This window comes from Pongo abelii, chromosome 5 (assembly GCF_028885655.2).
Source record: "Pongo abelii isolate AG06213 chromosome 5, NHGRI_mPonAbe1-v2.0_pri, whole genome shotgun sequence".
Lineage (NCBI taxonomy): Eukaryota > Metazoa > Chordata > Mammalia > Primates > Hominidae > Pongo > Pongo abelii.
The window spans coordinates 29,413,453-29,435,421 of NC_071990.2; the positions used below are offsets into that span (position 1 = coordinate 29,413,453).

The following is a 21,969-nucleotide window of genomic DNA, read 5'->3' on the forward strand; positions in this document are numbered from 1 at the left end:
GATAACACCAGCTGATGGGGGGGTAATGTCAGACTTGCAGGGCATTTTGCTACTCGCTGGGAATATGCTAGGGTACAAGGAAGGTGTGGCCTCTGCCCTACTGGGGCTTCAAGTGCAAATGAGGCAGGAGTACAATAAACTGATAATAACACACAACACGGAATACATAGAAAATAATTATAGACAATTATCCTCACATTAAAAGAAACAAACCTTTTAGAGAAGAGTCAAAAAGGGGTGGATATTTAAGTGGGGTGGTCTGAGCAAACGTCTTTAAGGAGTGAAGGGTGAAAAAGAGTAAAATGTACAGATAGTGTTGAGGGAATGCTCTAAGCAGGGAAGGGAGAAAGGGACCTTGCAAGGTTGGGGGTGAGTTTGGTGCAAACAAGGGAGAGAGTGAATCCTGCGTGAAGATGTCATGCGACAAGGTCAAATGGTGCACCTGAGGACAGCTCAGGTGGTGGACACCATCCTGAAATCTGAGAGTTACGCTGGCTGGGGGGGCAATTGAACAAATGAAGCAGGGTGATGTGCTGCTGTTATGGCTATAGAGCATTGACGGGAGGGACCTGGGGCTGGTCAGGGGCTCTCGTTAAGGTTCTGACCGTGGTGGGTGCCAGGCAACACCCTGGTCAGGGTGGGGAAGAATGCATGACATTCTGCAGGGTAGGATTGGAGGAACAGCTGATGTGGTAGGCTTCCTGTGAAGAAGCTGAGACACTAGATTGTGTGATGAGTCTGGGAAAAACACAGAGAGTAGCCTGTGCATGGAACCTGGAGTGAGCAGGGTGGAACAGCTTGGAGAAACCAAGCTGTAGGCTGGACTGCCAGCATTAGGTCTCTCCATGGTAAGCAATGCCAGAAACAACTTGTTATGGCACTCTTACTGAATCACTTTCCTGGCTTTCGTAGGAAGGGATGGATGGAAACTTGAGGCTATAAATGGTGGAGGAACATCAGGATCATGAATCAGTCTCTGCCCAGAGGTCCCCAGGAAGGATGCACTGGGGTGGTAGAAGCCAGAACTCTGAGCAAGGTGACTGAATAAGGATGAAGGACGCTTGTCACTCTCAGAAATATGGAGCTTGCAAAAGCCAGGAAGGTCTGCTTTGCTTCTGACCTGCCTTTCTAGGGGGTTTCCATGGGAACTGAGAATAATGGGCTATCAACAGAAGCAAAGTAATTTTGTCTTGAACTCAGTCAGAAATCCGGTTACTCTGAAAATACACAAAGGTAATAAATAATCTCAAGAGCGTTCGCCCTGCACGTTGGAGGATCCAGCATGTTTTCCAGACATGATCTCTTTTACAGCCTTGTGCATAGGCAGTCCCTGCCTTTGTCGAGGAGCTGAGCCCCCTAGAAGAGCAGTTTGTTTCCAGCTGTGAGGCTGAAATCTGCCCTGGGATCGGGGGCCTGAAACACCTAATTTTATCCATGCCTCCATTTCACTCAACAAAGCCCGCTGAAAAACAGCCTTTAGGGACTCCCTGTGCCTCTTCCTGTAGCGGTACTCAGCCAAGAATTAGATGACTAGGTGAGGCATGCTGACCACAATGGACAGCAGCAACAGGAGGTCAAAGGCAAGGGTCAGAAACTTTTCTGGCAGGTACACAAGGACAACTAAGGGCAGGACCCAAAGGAAGAAGCTGATGATCACAAAGCGGACAACGTGGTAGGTCCTGATGGGGGAACGCCACTGGGGACAGCACAGGCCCCAGATGATCAGGATCAGCTCGGACATGCCCATTACAAAGCAAATAAGTACATGAAATGTCACAAAGCCTCATGAAATTGATCACATGCCAAGCACTTCTCCCATTACTCACAGACCTGGCTAACTGCATACAAAGAAAGGGCCGGGGCCCACCTCACCATGGCAGAGGTGTGCTCTGGGAAGTGGCAGCACCAGGTGGGACAGAGGACACACAGAAAGCTCTCAATAATCATGGCCACCAGGAGACAGAGACCCACTGTGTCAGAGAAATAGGAGACAAGATCCAGAAACACGGCCACCTGCAATGCCACCTGGTGATACAGCACAAGGATTTTCTCCAGCAGGATCACAGTTACACAGGAAAGGTTGACCATATCAACAGTGGCCAGGTTAAGGATGTAGGTCACATAGGGACTGCTCCAGACCTGTGAGTAGAGAAGCCAGCAGATCACATCATTGCCTACCAGCCCACAGAGGGCCACCAGCACTGTCAAGGGGAAGACCACCTGCCTGTCCACCAACTACTCGCCTCCCGTATGGCCCATGTTCACATGTCCTGAGGTCTCAGTCTCATTGTCCCAATCCAGCTTTCCAGAGAGGGTTGCGAGAAGCTAGGCTATGGTGGGCTGCCTTTGCTGCCTGGGCACATCCTGCAAAAACAAAGGCTGGTAACCTACCAGGTCTGGAGAGGAGAGTCAGGGTTGCCCTCTGTCCTCAGAAGTTCCTACTGAGCCTCATGAGATTGGCAGGTATTCTGCACAGCAGAGTGGAGGAGAGGAGCAAGCTTCCTGTGGGAGACCCATCCCTTCCCTCCCAGATTCTCCATTGCAAGATGCCCTCTCATGCATACCCTTACCCATCTCTCCACCACATTCAGTTATCCCTGATGCTTCATGCTGTGCCCAAGGCCCAGTGGGTATCCGTGCACCCAGGTTATCTATAAGGCTGCATCAAAAAATACATTTGTTTACATTACCCCATAAGGATGGTTCTCCAACTTTCCCACTGGTGCAGACTCTTTTTGTGACATAGTTTTGGTGGGGGCACTGGGTGACTACTTTACCCTGAGGTTCTGAGACTCCTTGAGTCCTGGATGGGGAGGTTGCTAGTCAGTACTCAAGGGAAGGGCTCCTGACCTTGCTCCTGCTCACCTCTTCTCTATTAGCACTCAGGCCTCCTCCCTGGACCTTTGCACATGCTGTTCTGCTGCTTGGAAGAGCCTCTGTGCCTCAGTGAGCTCGGTTTCCTCCTTCTAGTCTCTGCCTCAGGGTCATCTTCCAGGTGAGCTTCTGCTGATTATCTTTAAACATTGCACTCTTGACCTGCTGGCAGTCTATGATATTCACTTACTTGCTTTTGTGGGAATCATCTCCTGGAATGGAAGTTCCATGAGAATTTATTTTGTCGTTAAAATTCTGTTCACTGCCTTTTCTCCAGTCCCTGGAACAGGGTCTGACACTGAGGAGCTACTTGGGGAGGGTGCCTGCAGTCGCTCTGTTACATGTGGGTGAGAGCAGGGGACCCTGCACACCAGAAGCTGCTTCACGGGGTCCCGAGGGAGACATGCTCTTGAGCCATGGGCTCTGTCCACTTCAGGAGCAGGCACTCTGCTTCAGGCTGCCAATCACAGGTCTTTGTGTGTAGAATTGTGCAGGGAAGGCAAAGGTACCACTTTGCCTTAGAATTTCCTAGTTTTTAGCCCTGAAAATTCCTTGTCCTGAATATCCCCATAGCCCTGGGGAAACCAAGCTGGTTGGTCACCTAACTAAAAATGAAACGGGAGAGGATCAATACCTCTTCTGGAAACCCACAGCTGAGTCAAACCTAGTAACATGGGAGTTCAGGCCAAGGGTATGAGAGCTGACCTTATGTGGGCAAATCACAGCTATCTTTGATAAGAAGTGGATCCTTTTCTGCCTCAGTATTCCTAGCTATCTAAGGGTTGCTGTTATGAGCTAAATTGTGACCTTCTAAATTCATATGTTAAGGTCCTAACCCCTAATACTTCAGAATGTGACTGTATCTGCAGACAGAATCTTTAAAGAGGTAATTATGTTAAAAATGGTTCTTTAGGTTGGGCCCTAATCCAACAGGATTGGTGTCCTCATGAGATGAGGAGATTAGGATTAGTTAAGCACACAGGGACAACCATGTAAGCATGCAGGGAAAAGACAGCCATCTACAAGCCAAGGAGAGAGGTCTCAGAAAGAACCGACAGTGCCGACCCCTTAATCTCAGACTTCCAACCCCCCAGGACTGTGACAGAATAGACTTCTATCATTTAAGTCACTCAGTCTGTGGTCTCAGTCATGGAAGTCCAAGCTGATGATCCCAGTAGTGAAGAGAACTTTTTACACAGAATCATGGGAAGTCTCAGAATGATGAGACGTACCTGGTCCTACAACCCTGAGCTACTGAAGCTTTGTTTATGGATCACAGAGGCTTCTGAAACAAAGATTGTTCCACAAATTGATAAAAGCCTAAGATATGCCAGGAAATATCTCACACGTGATCCTGTGATCTGCAGTCACATATTGGTGCATCAGTGGGGTTTCGGGAGAGTGCTAGGGACCAGCTCCAAGTGAGCCCAGTGCTTGAATCTTCCCTCCTTGCCGGGATGATGGAGTTCCCCTTCAGTCAGCAGCTCTGTTGAAATGGAAGGGTCTGGCCCCAGTCTCGCCCCTCCCTGTGCCTGTTGCCTAGACTTTCTTATCTGAGGCCAGGAGAGGAAAGCAGATCCAGCTCGTATCTAATCTGGTCATAAAACGAGGCTTGGGGCTTAGTAACATTGGTGTCCACGGAAACATCAGGCTGATGTGTGGTTCTGTGCCCAGGCCAGGGTGTCAGAACTCGTGATGGTGACAGAAGAGAAACTGCAAACAGGACTCCATGGGCCACCCCAGGCCACCAGGGCACCAAGCAGGAGCAGTTGGGCTTTGGTCTCCAACAAGGAGAGGAGATTTATAGATAAAATAGTTTCATGGGAAGAAGTGACTTCCCCTCCAGCCAAAAGAAAAGATCTGCTATGGAGGTGGCATGTGGCCTCAGGGGCAGAGCCACGCTTCCCATTCCTGTGCTCATTGAAACTCAGCTCATGCCCAGAGATGACCACTGAGCCCAGTGACTGAGCAGTACATTCTTCGTTGTCACCCAGGAGGAGGAGGCAGCCCTCCTGGGGTGGAGAGGCCTCAGCATCTGATGTGGCCCCAGCACTGGGCACAGAGAGATCCTGGTACTTGGAAATGTCATTTGTGTTCTTGGGAATGTCATTTCCAAGTTGGGTCATGAGCCAGGCTCCCCAAGGAGTAGATACAACAGGTTGGATTCTGGGATTCAGGGAGCCAGCGCTGATGGAAGTGCTCAGTTTGGTGCAGCCAAAATAGCCAAGTAGCCTTTGCACTGGGATGAAGTATTTGCTCTGGTTCTGAGGTGAGAGCCCACCCTCCCCACCTAATTTTTATCTGAGGTGAAATTCACATAACATAAATTAACCAATTTAAAGTGCACAGTTCTGCCTCACTTTGCCCCTTCACAATATTGGGCAACCACCAACTCTATCTAGTTCCAAAACATTTTCATGCCCCATAAGGATGCCCTTAGCAGTCACATCCCTTTCTCCCTCCCAGCTCTTGGCAACCACCATCTGCTTTCTGTCTCTGTGCATTCACCCATTCTGGACATGTCCTATTAGTGGAATCAAACCCTCTGTGACATCTTGTGTCTGTTTCTTTCACTCAGCCTCATGTTTTCATGGCTTGTTCATGGTGCAGCATGTGCCAGAACTTCATTTTCTATGTTAGATGAGAACTAAATACAAATATAGAAGCTGGGAAATCAGAAAATCTGAAAGGTTACACCCAGAAGTCATAGACCACCCCTCAGTAACACAGTGGCTCAAATCCTACCTCTAACAGAATAACACACCCTCTGCCCATCTACACAGCCAGGGCACCTGTGAACCAGGGACCAGAACACAGAAGTAGCTCACCCACTGGGGCTACCCTGGGAACCGCAAGGCCTCCTTTTTCCAGGAAACTGGTTTCTATCTTGTCAATCTTCAAATGCACCTTCCTCGGTAAAAAAAAAAAAAATCACAAGGTTTTAAATTTAAAAAAAATGAGTCTTCGAGTTAAAATGCTTTGAAAATGAAATAAAAGGTAGAGGGAACTTTTTTCTCATACCTGGGAGGACTTGGATGGACTTGGTATCACAGAGGCCAACCTCCTGAGAGATCAAAGTTCTGCCCTCATGTCAGGAAGCTTTCTAAGCATATCTGCTTTGAACTGGGTCTTGACAAGCAGTCATCAAGTTCCCTGTGTCCTTTAGGTCTTCCTGTACCAGGGCCACTTGCATATCAGAGCCCAGGCCTTTAACCGAAACATCATTGTCTCAACACCTCGTGATATCCCCATTGCTTTTTTCTGTCAGGTTTTTCAAAGATCAGATGATTGTAGATGTGTGGTGCTATTTCTGAGGTCTCTGTTCTGTTTCATTAGTCTATATATCTGTTTTGGTACCAGTACCATACTGTTTTGGTTACTGTAGCCTTGTAGTATATTTTGAAGTCAGGTATCGTGATGCCTCTAGCTTTGTTCTTTTTGCTTAGAATTGTCTTGGCTACACGGGCTCTTTCTTGGCTCCATATGAAATTTAAAGTAGTTTTTGCTAATTCTGTGAAGACAGTCAGTGGTAGCTTGATGGGGATAGCATTAAATCTATAAATTACTTTGGGCAGTATGGCTTTTTTCATGATATTGATTCTTCCCATCCACAAGCATGGAATGTTTTCCCATTTGTTTGTGTCCTCTTTTGTTTCCTTGAGAAGCAGTTTGTTGTTCTCCTTGAAGAGGTCCTTCACATCCCTTGTATGTTTTTTTTAAGAAACAGAATCTCACTTTGTTGCCCAGACTGGCATGGAGTGAAATGATCTCGACTCACTGTCTCAAATTCTTGGGCTCAAGAGCATCCTCTGTTCCCACTCTCTAATGATACATAATACTGGTGATTATCAGGCTCAAGTCCTGCCTATAGTCATGTATCTGAAACACAATTGGGATTCTATCCAGGGACTCTTGTCCACAGGACACTCCTAAAAAGATTGGCCTCCCCCATATAGTGTATCTCTTATGCCTTCCTACCTTTGAGAACCAGCACTATTTGCTTCTATCGCAGTAAAAGCCACACCCAGCTAATTTTATAAACATAAATCTAGGCCCTGGTTTAACAACAATGGGCATCAATGTATGAGGCAAGCTTATCTAGTACTAGGATTCCAGTTTGCTGTGTAGCATTCCCATAGAAGGCTGTCTTTGCCTTTTCATTCAACGATAAGAAAATATTTCCAGTTAGAAATGTTTTTGGCTGCCAAATAAAGAGAAACTCAATTAAACTAATTTTAGCAGTCAGTGATGTATAATATTGAAGCACAAGAAACCTGTAGATAGGGCTGCTGCAAGATGTTCAAGTCAGTGGCACAATGTCTTGAAAAAATTAGAATTATCCACTTCTACTTCTGGCATCTTCAGAATATTGTCCTCATTCCTCACTGGGCATATTTTCCAAATGCTTAGGATATGACTTCATACTCAGAATATGATATAAAAAATGCAAGAAAAAAGAACTTCCTTTCCTTCCATCTCTTTTTATATCTGTGAAAACTCTTCTTAGAGTCATACCACATAGAATGTCCTGCTATATCTCATTGGAATGCTCTCACCATAACCAACACTTAGGCCTTTTTTACCTACCCCCAAATTATATACACCTCCCTCCCTTGTCCAAGTTAAAATTAAAATATTTGCATCTATGTGAAATGCACTCATTATTTTGTCAAGAACTGTACCTAGTATCATCTTGTTACTGCCTCTAGCTCCATTGTGGTACCCACGTGATAGGCATTTAATTCCATTCATTCAGTGAGTGTCCTTTCCAGCTTGACATTCTTGGGTAAAAGAACAGACAGAATCACACTTGTTGTCAGGAAAGTAAGCTCCATCACCCTCAAGCTCACAGTTCTCTGTTCTTCTCATTGGAAGGATTCACCTAATCTATTTAGTGAATTGTCCATGGACACCGGAACTTCCCTCTGGGAGATTTTCCTTATTTGGTTTATTCCGCGGCCACACCTGGATGTTTGAGGTGAAACACCCTTCTAATGTTTGTTCACATTTCACAATCCCATTTCTTTTGGCAAAAGGTCAGGGTTCAGGTTTGGGCCTTTGGGTCTGAACATATGATGTTATTGGCCATGTTATTTTCACTTATTAGTTTGATTTTATTTGTTTCATTTTTTCCTTTTATTTTAAGAGGTGGGGAGTAGTAATTTCATTACAAACTTTTGTCTTACAAATTCCCTGGAAACAATCTCATGAAAATATTTATCAATGTAATTTTTGTGTGTGTATATGTGTGAGAAGATTCCTGTTCCCAGCTATGGGCACCAGCTCCTGCTAAGTCCTACTTAATGGCTTTGCCTCGGAGAAGTACATAACAGCTACAGGTGTGAAAGTGCCCAGTCACCCAATCCCTCCCAGATGCATCTCTGCGTAGGGATAGTAGGATTTTCTGCCTTGGGAGCAGGTAAAACCAGTATTGTTGCAATAAACACCTTGTCACGGACATCACTTGGTAACACTATTTTGTCTCTGTAAAATTGAGCAATAAAACTTTAAACGTTGATTGTAAGTGTATGTGTGTTTATAATTTTAAGGTACAGTACTCAATTTTTCCCCAACAAAAGTGATAACTTAAACTCACCACTTTGGTTGCAGAAGACATTAAATCCTCTATATTCTTCTGTGTGTCCAGCCATTAAAGCTTATTAATAACAGGGGTAGAAAATCATATCTCATTATGCAGTGCTCCTGATGACTAACAAATTTGAATAATTTAACCATTTAACAAAAAAGATTAAAGTGGGCTCATACTGCACACTATCCTCCAGTAAAAAAAAATCAAATTGATCAAATATTTACATGTTTACAAATGAAATAATTTAATAGTATTATAAGACAGCATAGATTCATTTTATATTATCTCATGTAGGTAAGACTTCTTTAGTCATAACTCAATACATAAGCCATAAAAGACTGACAAATTCAAATTTATAAAAATGGTGTGCATGACAATAACATTTTTTTAAAAATCATAACCGAAGTGAAGTGACCAATGAAAATGTTGGAAATTGTATTTGCAGCTCAGACAACTGAAAAAAGACTAATCTGCTTATAGGTGGAGAGCTAACAGAAGTGGAGAGACAAAGACCTGTCCACGAGAAGTCTCATGCCCCTTCCTTCACTCTGACACCTCCTCAACATGCTCCCGAAATGTCAGCATCATGAGACATGAGCTACACAATGATGCAATATGGGAATTAAGAGGTAATCATATATTTTAATGTCAGACTTGAATGAATCTTCTTTGTTTTGAGTAACATGTACACATAATTGAATAAGCACATATAGAAATCATTTTAAAAAGTTATTTGGTAAATTACACCTTAAAAGGAGATTATACATTATTTTAAACACCATGGTGGACAAATCTGACCATGTCTTCAGCCACAGAGTAAATCTCAAAGAAATACAAATAATAATATTAATAATAACATTTTGTTGGTTATATTATTTGACCACAATAAAATAATATATACAATAACTAGAATTTAAAGCATATATATAAAGCAATATTATAGAATGGCAATTCTAGTCCTTGAAGGATTGTCTAAAATCATAGATATAAAATTAATAAGGCTTAAATAAAGAGTATGTACTTAAAGGGAATACAATTTTTATTCAAATTACAAAGAGGTATTATTAAAACAACTTATTATGTACAAAGCACTGGGACATTAAACTGAATCATGAAGTAATGACTTCAACCTCACAAAACTTCTCGTCTTCTAGGGGAAGCTTAAGATAAGACCAAAATGGTGGAATCATTACAAATTACAATAATGTTGTAAGAAATAAAAGATCAATAAGACCACCCAGAGAATGTGGTCATAGAAATGCTCTTAAAGTTGACCTTTTTAACTAGAGATAAAACATGGAAAAGGCAAAGACAAGGAAAATTGTGAATGACATAATTCCTCACAGAGGAAAGAAAATTTGCAAAAAGGATGTGTTCCATTTAACAAAAGAAAGCCAATATGAGGGTTTTGTAAGCAATGTAAGCAAGATGAAGAATTAAATGGTATTAAGTTGGAGAGAGGATGAGGTAAATTTGTGTTCTTCAAAGTCAGAGGTTTGGGTGTAAATTCTAACCTAGTTAGGAGGGATTATATTGTCCAACGTAATGTTTTTGTACATTTATTCAACACACTGCAACATATTCATCATCCTTACTAAATAATTATTACACACGTTGTAAATAAAATCCAAGGAGTCCTGTATATTCATAAGGTTAATTAATCCTCACACCAACCATGCATATTAAATACCAACTTTATCCTCCTCTTGCATAAGATGAAACAGAGTTACAGAGAGTTATTTGCCCACAATAACATGCTTTGAATGGGAGAGCCAAAGTTTAGACAAAGGCAATCTGGGTCCAAAACCCTGACTCTTAACTCTTATGTGATGATGCCTCTTGGTAGTTCAGATAAGCTCAAGCTCTATCTAAGGAGGAGATAGACAAAGGGAGGAAAATCTGTGGCTGGATTTGGAGGATGCTCCAGGATAATGATTGAGAATAATGCATGGCCTTTTGTATGGTCTTTATTTGGGATTCCACAGGTACCAGGAAAGTCTCACTGGGTCCCATTCCCCTCATCGTTGGAAATGGAGCGCATTCAAACTGGGCTTACTGCCTAGGGAGGAAGTTAATGTCTCTTCCAACAACAAACAGTAAGGGGTTGTTTTGAAAGTCCTTGAAAGCTGAACTTGATTAGAATAAAGCATTGATTTGATGCAGCAGCCTTATGAGGCAGAACAGGCTGGGTTACTATGTGTACAAGTCCCCAGCTCAGATGTGGGAAATTATGTTTCCACATCAACCCTGTGCTCCGTGGGAAGAAGGTTCTCCACATGCTGAGTAGAGTCTGGTTGCTCCTTCGGGTCAATGCCAGCTGCCTTTTTGTTCCTCCCCACCTCTGGCTTATCTGCTAACACCCATTGGAGAATCACTCTGAGAGGTTCCTTCAGCCTTTTCTTTCTGAGGCTCCCCACAAAGAAATAAATGATAGGGTTGGTACTGCTGTTTATAATGAGGAACAAGGAAATTAAATAGAAGGTGGTGACCAACATTTTGAAATCTGTTATGAGGGGTGCCATGCTCAAGGGTAGGGCCCAGAGCAGGAACATGGTGGCTGAGATCTGCACCACCGCATAGACCCTGGTGGCCTTTCGCTGCTGGGAGCAGCACAGGAGTCTAATGAGTAGAGTCAGACTTGACACACACATCACAAGTAAAAGGATACCACGGAAGAGCCCAGAAAGCTTTAGAAATATGACACATGCCTTTACATGTTTCCAGTAAGTTAGGAAAAGTGATTTTACTATGTTGATGCAAAAAGGCAGGCCCCAGATGAGGGTGCAGACAACATTAGATGTGTATTTTGGGCGGTGGCATCTGTACCAGATGGAGAAGAGGACACACACACCCCGCTCTGTGCTGATGGCCACCAGGAGACAGAGACACACCTCAAAGGAGAAGGGAGACAATATGGCCAGGAAATCAGGGATAAAAAACACGACTCCGCTCTCCCCCTCCCCCTCCCCCTCCCTTTCTTCGGTCTCCCTCTCCTTCTTTGGTCTCCCTCTCCTTCTTTCTTCGATCTCCCTCTGTTACCGAAGCTGGACTGTACTGCCATGATCTCAGCTCGCTGCAACCTCCCTGCCTCAGGCTCCTGTGATTCTCCTGCCTCGGCCTGCAGAGTGCCTGGGATTGCAGGCGCGCACTGCCACACCTGACTGGTTTTTGTATTTTTGGTGGAGACGGGGTTTCGCCGTGTTGACCCGGCTGGTCTCCAGCTCCTGGCCTCGAGTGATCTGCCTGCCTCGGCCTCCCGAGGTGCTGGGATTGCAGACGGAGTCTCGCTCACTCAATGCTCAATGTTGCCAAGGCTGGAGTGCAGTGGCGTGATCTCGGCTCGCTACAACCTCCAAGTCCCAGCCGCCTGCCTTGGCCTCCCAAAGTGCTAAGATTACAGCCTCTGCCCTGCCGCCACCCCGTCTAGGAAGTGAGGAGCGTCTCTGCCTGGCCGCCCATCGTCTGGGATGTGAGGAGCCCCTCTGCCCGGCCGCCCCCTCTGGGAAGTGAGGAGCGCCTCTGCCTGGCCGCCATCCCCTATAGGAAGTGAGGAGCGTCTCTGCCCGGCCGCCCATCATCTGGGATGTGAGGAGCGCCTCTGCCCGGCCGCCCCGTCTGGGAGGTGAGGAGCGTCTCTGCCCGGCCGCCCCGTCTGGGAAGTGAGGAGCACCTCTGCCCAGCCGCCCTGTCTGGGAGGTGAGGAGCGCCTCTGCCTGGCCGCCCATCGTCTGGGAAGTGAGGAGCGCCTCTGCCCGGCCGCCCTGTCTGGGAGGTGAGGAGCGCCTCTGCCTGACCACCACCCTGTCTGGGAGAAAGTGAGGAGCGCCTCTGCCCGGCCACCCCGTCTGGGAGGTGAGGAGCGCCTCTGCCCGGCCGCCCCGTCTGGGAAGTGATGAGCGCCTCTGCCCGGCCGCCCCGTCTGGGAGGAGAAATTTTTCTGCCTTGGGATGCTGTTGATCTATGGCCTTGCACCCAGCCCCCTGCTCTCTGAAACATGTGCTATGTCAACTCAGGGTTAAATGGATTAAGGGCCATGCAAGATGTGCTTTGTTAAACAGATGCTTGAGGGCAGCATGCTCGTTAAGAGTCATCACCACTCCCTAATCTCAAGTACCCAGGGACACAAACACTGCGGAAAGCTGCCGGGACCTCTGCCTAGGAAAACCAGAGACCTTTGTTTATGTGTTTATCTGCTGACCTTCTCTCCACTATTATCCTATGACCCTGCCATATCCCCCTCTCTGAGAAACACCCAAGAATGATCAATAAATACTTTAAAAAACAAAACAAAACAAAACAAAAACACGACTCCATGATAAGTTAGCAGAGTCACCTGTAAGAACCCCACTGCCGAGCAGCAAAGATAGATCACGTCAGCAGCAACCAGGTGGAGGATGTACACCATGTAGGGATTCGTGGCCCCACAGCAAAGCAGCCAGAAGACAGTGCCATTCAATAAGACCCCACAGAGGGAGACCAGCACAGCTGTGGGGGCAATGATCTTCAAGGGCAGGGCCTGCTGTCCCACTGCCATGCTCATTTGCATATGTATGGTTTCATTTGTCTCATTTTGAAGAAAGACGCCACGGAGCTGAGATAGCAGGTTTGGGTTCTGTGCCTCCTGATCACCACTGTGGAGACAAAGGCTACATGAGAGAGATATCTGTGACTCAGCAAACACTGTCCATCCAGCCCTCTGGCTGAACCAGCAAACTTTTCCCCCAGACCATGGGGTGCTGGGACCTGAGTGGGCCACAACATCACAGTCAGGAGCAGTGGTCCATCTAGTGGTGTCCTCTGGACTCAGACCCCTTGCCTCTACATTTTCCTAGGCTGGAATAGAACACCCATTGTTGGGTGTCCTTTTTAGGAACAGCTGAACATTAACTACATATCAGAGTGGACGGGAGTATCTGCTCTGCAAATAGCTCCCCATGAATTTGTGATATGTTCTCCCTCCCCCAACACATCTCCTATTGTACAGGATGCCCCAGGCCTATCCACATAGACCCAATATCTTGTTGTTGGGCACTAATGAGGCACTAAGCATTGGGAATGGAGATTTGTGTCTGGTCCAGGTTCGACTCATGAGACACTAGTGTCTCATCTCTTTTTTTTTTTTTTTTTTTTTTTTTTTTGAGACAGAGTCTCATTCTGTCACCCAGGCTGGAGTGCAGTGGCGCGATCTCAGCTCACTGGAACCTCCACCTTCCAGGTTCAAGCGATTCTCCTGCCTCAGCCTCCTGACTAGCTGGAACTACAGGCACCCACCACCTTGCCCGGCTAATTTTTTTGTATTTTTAGTGAGATGGGGTTTCACCATATTGGCCAGGCTGGTCTCAAACTCCTGAACTTGTGATCCACTCGCCTTGACCTCCCAAAGCGCTGGGATTACAAGCGTGAGCCACGGCACCCGGCCATGTCTCATCTCTTTCAAACCCAGTCCTGGGGCATCCTTGGATAGCCATACAGGATGCAGCAGTGCCACAGTATGGCGCTTCCCTGGGCTCAGACAGGTACAAGGGAGCACTGAGATTTCCAAGGCAGGCATTTCACAGCAGTTGGCACCAAAGAAGTCCTTTCTATGGCTGGCAGGACTTGACCTGGAAAATAAGGAAATCTGCCTTTCTCCAGGGGCATGAGGCTCAGGCAGTGTCTGTGTGGGCATCATTGACTGCTGTGCTCCAAATGTCAGCTGAGGAGAAGGAAATGAACAGACTTAGGGTGCAGCAAATACAAAAGAGGCCTAAGAATATTAATATAAATATTAATATAGAGCATAGCATTTTAATACTATGTAAATATATTAATAGAGAGACTAGCATATTAATACTATGTAAATATATTTACATATTAATAAATTATATTACTATAATATTGCTATATTAACATGTTATTAATATTGATGTTAATATATTCACATTATATATTTGTTAATATATTAATTATATTAATATAACATATTCTCAATTATACTATCAAGGATATTGATAATTAATATTGACATTATTTAGTTTATTAATATTTATGTATTTATTTATTGCTGTTGTCCCAGGTTTATTGAAAATAAAATCCAGTGAGTGCTGTATATTACAGCATTGGAGAAAGATTCAAACAGCTCCACGAGGCATTTTGAAATTCATCCCAACTGTAGGCTGTGTGACCTGCAGGTTGGACAGGCTGCCAAAGTCCAAAAGCTTCAGCATTTCCTTAGTGTCAGGATCTACTTCGATGATCTCCTGATCCAGGGCTGAGACCTTGGGGACATAATTGTCCCTCCTTTCTTTCTCCTCCTCCCGTAGCTTGATGGAGATACCTCTCACTGGACCTCTCTGAATCTGCTTCGTCAGATGTGTGACATAGCCTGCTCTCCTGTTGTGGGGCTTCTTGCTGAGGATAATGGGGATCTCCTCACACACACACTTGTTTGTGTGGAAGTCATTGCCCAGGCACATGTAGTACTTTTCTACGATGACCTAGGCCACCTTCGTCACAGTCTTGATGCCAACAAGACCCATGTTGGTGGGTCTTTGGTCATGAATATTAATTGATATTAACATTATTCAGTTTATTAATAATGTATCACTAATAATATTTATACAATATTAGTAAAATAGTTTATCAGTACATTTTAATGTTAATATGCTTTCAATATTAAGATAGTAATGTATTATTGATTACATGTGAATATATTAGTATATTAACAGTATATATTAATATATTTGGTATACTATATTAATATTTATATGATATGAATATGCTATTAGTGGCATGTTAATAACAATATATTAATAATATAATATGATTAATAGTTGTATGTGATTATTAATTATATTATTTATGATTATATTATCATTAACAATTAGTACTATTACATCTTGTTTATAATGAATAATTATTATTAATATTCAAAAAACTAATAATAATTAGTATTTTTATAGAACCTGGAATTGTGGAGCAGACTTCGCAAGGCTTCTTTGACTTCTGCCTCCAGCTCTGCGATCTGTGAAACGCACTGGGGTCTTCTACTAGACCTCCCTTTTTGAGGCTCCTCCAAAGACCATTTCATCATCTGCACTCAACAGTCTCCTCAGGAAAATGCCTCTTTGGTATGCAAATGTCACTTGCCACAAACTTATCTTTGGTATGAGGATAAGACAGTGGTAAGGTAGAACTGTCTGTACCTTCTTTGGGTTTACATTGTGATAATTGCAATGAGAAAAATAAATTGGGCTGAGTGGATAGAAAATGATAAGGGTAATGGATGTTTCCTAGTGGGATAAATGAGGGGAGCTTCTTAGTAGGACATGGAGATCTGAATGACCTACTGGAGCAGCAGGGTGACAGCCGGAAGGAAAGAGCCACAGGCAGGCTCAGCAAGCTCACCACCCTGGGGCAAGTGGCTTCATCCGCTTTGTTAATCTTTGATGCTCCTGTCCAGAGAGGGCCTCTTAAGCAACTTGAGTGCAATAACTATTTTTCAATTATTGAGTTAGTAAACCCCAAAGAGGTCCCTTTAACTCCCCAAGGAGTTAAAGACTTATAAGCCATATTCAAGATTGGAGAATATTCTGATCTCAGCCATCAGTGGACAGAAAGGGGCAGCCAGGCCCCTTCAGAGCAGCACTGAGCTGCTGTCCCTGGAGTGGTAGGGCCTGACCACAGCTTCCTCTTTCACCCATGGAATCTTTATCACTATTTTGCAGAACACCAAAGATGTAGCCTCAGATGTGAATCTACTTACATGCTGGAAGTTTGTCCATGATGTTGAGAGCCGATTTAAATGGAAGATCCTGGATGAGTGCAGATACAGACTGTGAGCAGGAGAGCTCTGCTCTGTCTCTTTTCAAGACTCTGAGACAGAGGCCAAGAGCCTAGCATGCAAAACACCTCAGACAGTGCATCCAGGGTAGGGGAGAACTGATATGAACCATTCACCCTCAGCCAAAAACCAGCTCACCTTGGGCAGGTGTGGTACCTCAAGGCTGACCACAGACTAGAGGAGATCTCATGTGTCTTCCTTGGGGAGATTCCTGGCCACCTTCCTGTCTCAGGAAGATGGATGGAATCATTTCACTGGAGGATGCCAACATCCCCTGTCCAGGGCCCACTGCCTGAGCCTTGGACATTTCTGCTGAGCTGGCTAGGCCTCTGAGAATCAGCCCTGATGACCCTTGATGCCCCACTATGGAGTCCAGAACACTGAAGAACTTTGGATGCTTGAGAGGTGAAACGCTCTGGGCCCAAAGAGATCAAACCATCCTTTGCTGAGATCCTGAACACTGATAATTACTTCTCATACTTTAAGACAGCTTCATAGACGAAGTTGTCAGAGAAGCTGAGCTCACTAAAGCAGGATGTTTCTGTAACAAGGAAAAAATCATTAAATGAATTACTATAGCTGATCCATGGGAATGTCCAAAAAGATGTTACAGATTTCACTAGGGCTTAATCTTAGTCCTGCAGCACCAAGGACACACTCTTCCTCCTACTGACCTGGGAGGAGCCAGTTCAGGAGAGAACAGGAGAAAATAACCCAAATGTCCATTAACAGAGAGTGCCAACAGCTTCCAAAATGTGTCTCCAGTCAAGGACAGGCCAAGATGACTCATCAAAGAAATGCACATCAAAACCACAACTAGATAGCACCTTACACCTGTTAGGATGGCCATTCTGGAAAAACAAAAGATAACAAGTGCTAATGAGGATGTGGAGAAAGGGAACCCTCACACACTGTTGGTGAAAATGTAAAATGGTGCAGCTGCTGTGAAAAGCAGTATGGAAATTCCTCAAAAAATTAGTAGTAGAACTGCACCATATGGTCTAGAAATCCCACTTCTGAGTATTTATCCAAAAGAATTGAAATCAGGTTTTCAAAGAAATATTAGCACTCTTATGTTCACTGCAATACTATTCACAATAGCCAAAATGTGGAAACAACCTAAAAATCCATCAAAAAATGAATGGATAAAGAAAATGTGATATAAACATAAGATAGAACAGTATCCAGTCTTTAAAAAGGAAGAAATTTGGCCAGGTGTGGTGGCTCACACCTGTAATCCCAGCACTTTGGGAGGCCGAGGTGGATGGATCACGAGGTCAGGAGTTCAAGACCAATTTGACCAACATGGAGAAACCCTGTCTCTACCAAAAATACAAAAATTAGCTGGGTATGGTGGTGGATGCCTGTAATCCCAGCTACTTGGGAGGCTGAAGCAGAGAATTGCATGCACCTGGGAGGTGGAGGTTGTAGTGAGCTGAGATTACGCCACTGCACTCCAGCCTGGGTGGCAGAGTGAGACTCCATCTCAAAAAAAAAAAAACAAAAAAAAAAAAGGAAGAAATTCTGCCATACATGACAACACAGTTGAACCTGGAGATCATTATGGTAAGTGAGATTAGCCAGTCATAGAAGAATAAATACTGCATGCACTTAAATTGGGTGTCTAAAATAGTCAAATTCATAGAAACAAAGAGTGGGATGGTTGTTCCCTGGGCTGTAGGATAGGAAGTAGGGAGCTAGTAGTCAGTGGGCATAAAGTTTCAGTTTAACAAAATAGATAAGCACTAGAGATCTACTGTACAAAAGTAGTAGTTGCCTATAGTTAACAATAGTGTACTGGAATGTTTTTGCAACTGAAGCTGCTTCAACTTTTTGAGCCTCAGGTACTTCCTCTGCAAAATTAGAATACTGATAACACCTACTTGTGGGTTTGAAAATTAAATGGGTGGATAGCATGTAAGTGCATAGAACAGTGCTGAGCTATATAGTGAGAGATGGATGAATAAATATCATTCTTTTGGGACAGATGAATATCAATATGCAAATGTAGTAAATTGGATCATTTCAGACAGTGCTTACTACTCTGAAGGAAAAAAAAAGTGGCAGTGGGATGGACTATCTTAAGGAAAACAAGAAAGATACTGAGCCACTTAGGTCCTTTCTGAGTTGACGATATTTCCTGGCTTTTTCAGGAAGCCAATCCTGGGAATATCTAGAGGAACAGTGCCCCAGATAGTGGGAACAGGAAGTACAAAGGCCCATAGGAAGAACAGTCATATGGTTGAAAAGAAAGAAGGCCAGTGTGGCTGAAGTTTAGGGAGGGAAAGAGAGAGTGACAGAAGTAAATTTTTAGAGAGGTAGGCAGGTGTGGAATCATATAGGCCAAGATAAGAAGTTTGAATTTTAGGTGCAATGGCCAGCTGTTGGAAAGTTTTAGTTTTTAATTATTAATCCAGATAATGATAGTATCAGGATTTACTTATTTATTTAGAGACAAGGTCTCACTCTGTCACCCCCAGGCTGGAGTGCAGTGATGCAATCACCGCTGACTGCAGCTTCTACCTCTCCAGCCCAATCGATGCCCCCACCTCAGCCTCCTGAGTAGCTGGGACCACAGGCGTGTGCCGCCACATCTGGCTAGGTTTCTTTTCTAATTTTCTAATTTTTTTCTTTTTGTAGAGATGGGAGTCTCCCTATGTTGCCCTGTGCTGGTCTCAAATCCCTGAGCTCAAGAGATCCCCTCCACCTCTACCTCCCAAAGTGCTGGGATTACAAGGATGAGCCGCCGTGCCCAGCCAAGGATTTGCATTTTAAAAGATCACTACTGTGCACTTAAAATTATTAGGATAATGGATCTTGTGTCAAGAATTCTTACCACAATAAAGCAAAATTTACACACAAAAAAAGAATAAGCAAGGATGGATTCCAGCCCCCAGTCCTCAAATGAAGGGTTGCGCTGTCCTGATAATGTTCTTTCCCTTGGGGAAAACACATCTAAAATCCTTGCAAAAACTCCTCCGAATTAGAGAGATGAGAGAGAGAGCCAGGTGAAGAGAGAACACAGTTCTCTTATCTGTGACATTCTTCCTGGGAGCAGGGGTAAGTCAGGGGGCAGTGAGGCTGACACAGACACAGAAGGACAGGTGACACCTCTGTGGACCAATGATCTGGAATTGTCTTCCCTGTCCTCTGACTATGAGCTCTCTGTTGGGCTTCCAGAAGTTACTGGACCTTGAGCAAGTTTGATCAAGATTTCCATGTGCTCCTTGTTTTTCTTCTGGCCAATGAGTGGCTTCTATCTGTGGGGACAGATAGCTGAGCATCCCATGGTTTATCACATGGTCAGCTGCTCCACTGTGGCTTTATGTGCCCAGGCAGGTCCTTCCTCTCTCCATCGGGCTCCTTTCTCTTACTCTGGTCAGAGCTCCGCATTGCCCTGGCAGCCCCTGGCTCCCTCATCCTAGGGACAGGGAACAGGGCCTTGCAAGGAGTAGACCCAATTCCAAGTTGGATATGTTGAGTCAGTTTCTAGCGAGCTGAAATTCATGGCATTGCTATTGATAAACACAAGATCAAGATCAAATTCAGAGAACCCCTCAGGCAAAAGCTTTCACCGTGCTTCACTCCCAAAGAAAGCACCCCTTGAGGGGTGTTCCAATACAATGTGTGCAGAGAGAACCCAGTAATGTGGCCCTTTCTTCACCTCAGTAAGAAAAGCTTGGCCCTGGCCCTCACAGTATGAAAAGAGTGTCCCCCTGTTACAGGCATGGGTATGTATTGGGACTTCTTTGTCCACATTTCACCTGCATTCTCACCTCTCAGGGACCACAGCAGGTCTGAGAGATTCTGCCTGTCTTTCTGACGCACATCGGGTCAACCCTGTGCACTGACTGATGTCTTAGGACTCAGATTCGGGGTTGCTGTGAGCTCACTGTCATTTTACCTTCTGAGTACTTTTCCCTTGCTCTGATCTCATCTGCCACATTCACTTTAAAAGTGCACATTTCTAGATTATTGATTTTCCAACTGAGTTGTCCCGAGGGCTGATGTTCTGTAAACAGTTATTTCATTTCCTCTGTTCAAAGATGGTTTGTACCCACCATCCTCATGTAACAGTTTCGTGGTCACTTACCATGTGAATATGCAGTCTCTGGGCATGGAGTCCTCTGGACTCTCAATATCTTGTGTCCTGTTTTGCCCCCTGATCCTAGTTAGAACAGGCACTGAAAATCAACACCAATGACGTATTGTTACCCTGAGAGAAAATGTCTTGCTTAAGTGTAGAATAACATTTTCTGTTGTTTCTTGCCACCCCTCCTAGGCTTTTCCCCACAATCCCACAGTCATGTTGATGCGTGCTGAAGGGTGTTATGCCCCACTCTGTTCCTCCCACACTGACCGGCTTGTCTCACCCATCAGCTCTGAAGCACAAGAGGCTCCTGGACTTCAAGGTGCTCTGCAAGCTCCTCACCTGTATCTGCCTCCCAGTTCCCACAGTGCCCTTTCATGGCCTTTCTCCTGGACATACGAAGTGTGCTTCTCAGAGGAGTTTTACTTAGTGGAATTATCTGTCTCTTAAAGTGTAATCTGTATCTTTTGAATGAAAAAAAAAAAAGGCCTATGTTTGTTCTCTCTGGTATGCCGACACCAGACTCTTTTGTGACCCCTGAAATCAGTTTCTCTGTTTCTGATGAACTCTGGAGGTTTTGTCACTGCTGCTGCACTGCTTTGCTTGATTCCAGGAATTTGTCCTTTGTCCTCTGTGGAAGTTTTAGTTCAGGTCTCATTTTTTTCCCTTAAGCACAAGACCCCTCCCTTAATGTAACACCGCACATTCTCCAGCGCAGGCCATCTGTTCCACTGAAGCGATTCCAACAGCTTCTGCAATTAACTTGTCAAGAGAAGGAAGAAAAGAAAGAAATGAAATGGTCAGGTATCCCTTGAAGATTCTAATGGTCACACAGAGGGAAAGAGCCTTGTGTGTGGGACCTCGAGTGTCAGGCCACCTCTTCTCCAAGATGGGGAGAGTTTGGTCCATCTTCCCAAATGGAACTAAAGATCCATGCTGGAGATTTCCCTGCTCTAGAACAGACAGCTTGGAGTGATGAGTCATGATGAAGACCTTTCTACTGATTCTTCATTGCTGGGGTTTCCAACCTACAGGGATGAGGACTGATGCATCTGTGAATGAGCATGCCATTCCCTGGCAGACACCTGAGTTCATTGCTTGCTAAGAACTTGGTTCTACATCACTTCTTCTGAAATAGAAGGGTCTGCTGACTTGTCAGCAAATAAGCAAAGTTTGGCTTGCTGTGTGGAGAAGCCTAATTTTATCAGTGTCAGCTCAACATTTAAATTTAAAAAAGGAAATTCAGCATAAGTAAGGTTCACATTCAGGTGTATGCTTGAATTCTAGGTATTCATCTCATTCATGAACTCAGTCAGTAGCCAGAGTTTCCAGGATGCCTAGGGATTGCCCCCAAGGATCAGTGCTGGCTTGCGGCTACAATACAGGAGTTTGACTCTGATGCCACACTCTGAGGGCCGTCCTCACCTATTGTGATAAAACCCTTCAGGTCCTGTGGCGTAGCCATGGCCCATCCTGGACATGTTTAACTTCACCCACCAGGCACCCATCTCACTAAGAAGACTTCGATGTTCGTGAGAAATGAATTTCTGCTGCCTACAGGAAGGAGATAGGACTTCTCTGAAACGTTGAGGC

At 44.6% G+C, this 21,969-nt stretch overlaps 1 protein-coding gene and 1 pseudogene across 1 annotated transcript; both read right to left on the reverse strand.

Annotated features, from left to right (window-relative positions):
* Positions 1-10,692: 10,692 nt before the first annotated feature.
* MAS1L (MAS1 proto-oncogene like, G protein-coupled receptor) lies at positions 10,693-14,132 on the reverse strand. The gene is made up of 3 exons (XM_002816622.4): positions 13,904-14,132; positions 12,774-13,207; positions 10,693-11,415 (listed from the first exon to the last, which is right to left on the reverse strand). Exons 1-3 carry the CDS (start codon positions 14,130-14,132, stop codon positions 10,693-10,695), a joined length of 1,386 nt encoding a protein of 461 aa, XP_002816668.3.
* Positions 14,133-14,574: 442 nt separating this feature from the next.
* Positions 14,575-14,982, reverse strand: LOC100461108 (small ribosomal subunit protein eS17-like; annotated as a pseudogene).
* Between the last annotated feature and the right edge of the window lie 6,987 nt (positions 14,983-21,969).

Excerpts from the sequence above, each read along its gene's own strand:
- MAS1L (XM_002816622.4), bottom strand. The coding sequence starts at position 14,132 with ATGCCCACACAGACACTGCCTGAGCCTCATGCCCCTGGAGAAAGGCAG. Across the intron at positions 13,208-13,903 it reads CAAGGATGCCCCAGGACTGG|GTCCCAGCACCCCATGGTCT; the intron begins GTTTGAAAGAGA and ends TGGCCCACTCAG. Across the intron at positions 11,416-12,773 it reads CTCTGCTAACTTATCATGGA|AGCGGAGTCGTGTTTTTTAT; the intron begins GTCGTGTTTTTG and ends GGGGAGGGGGAG.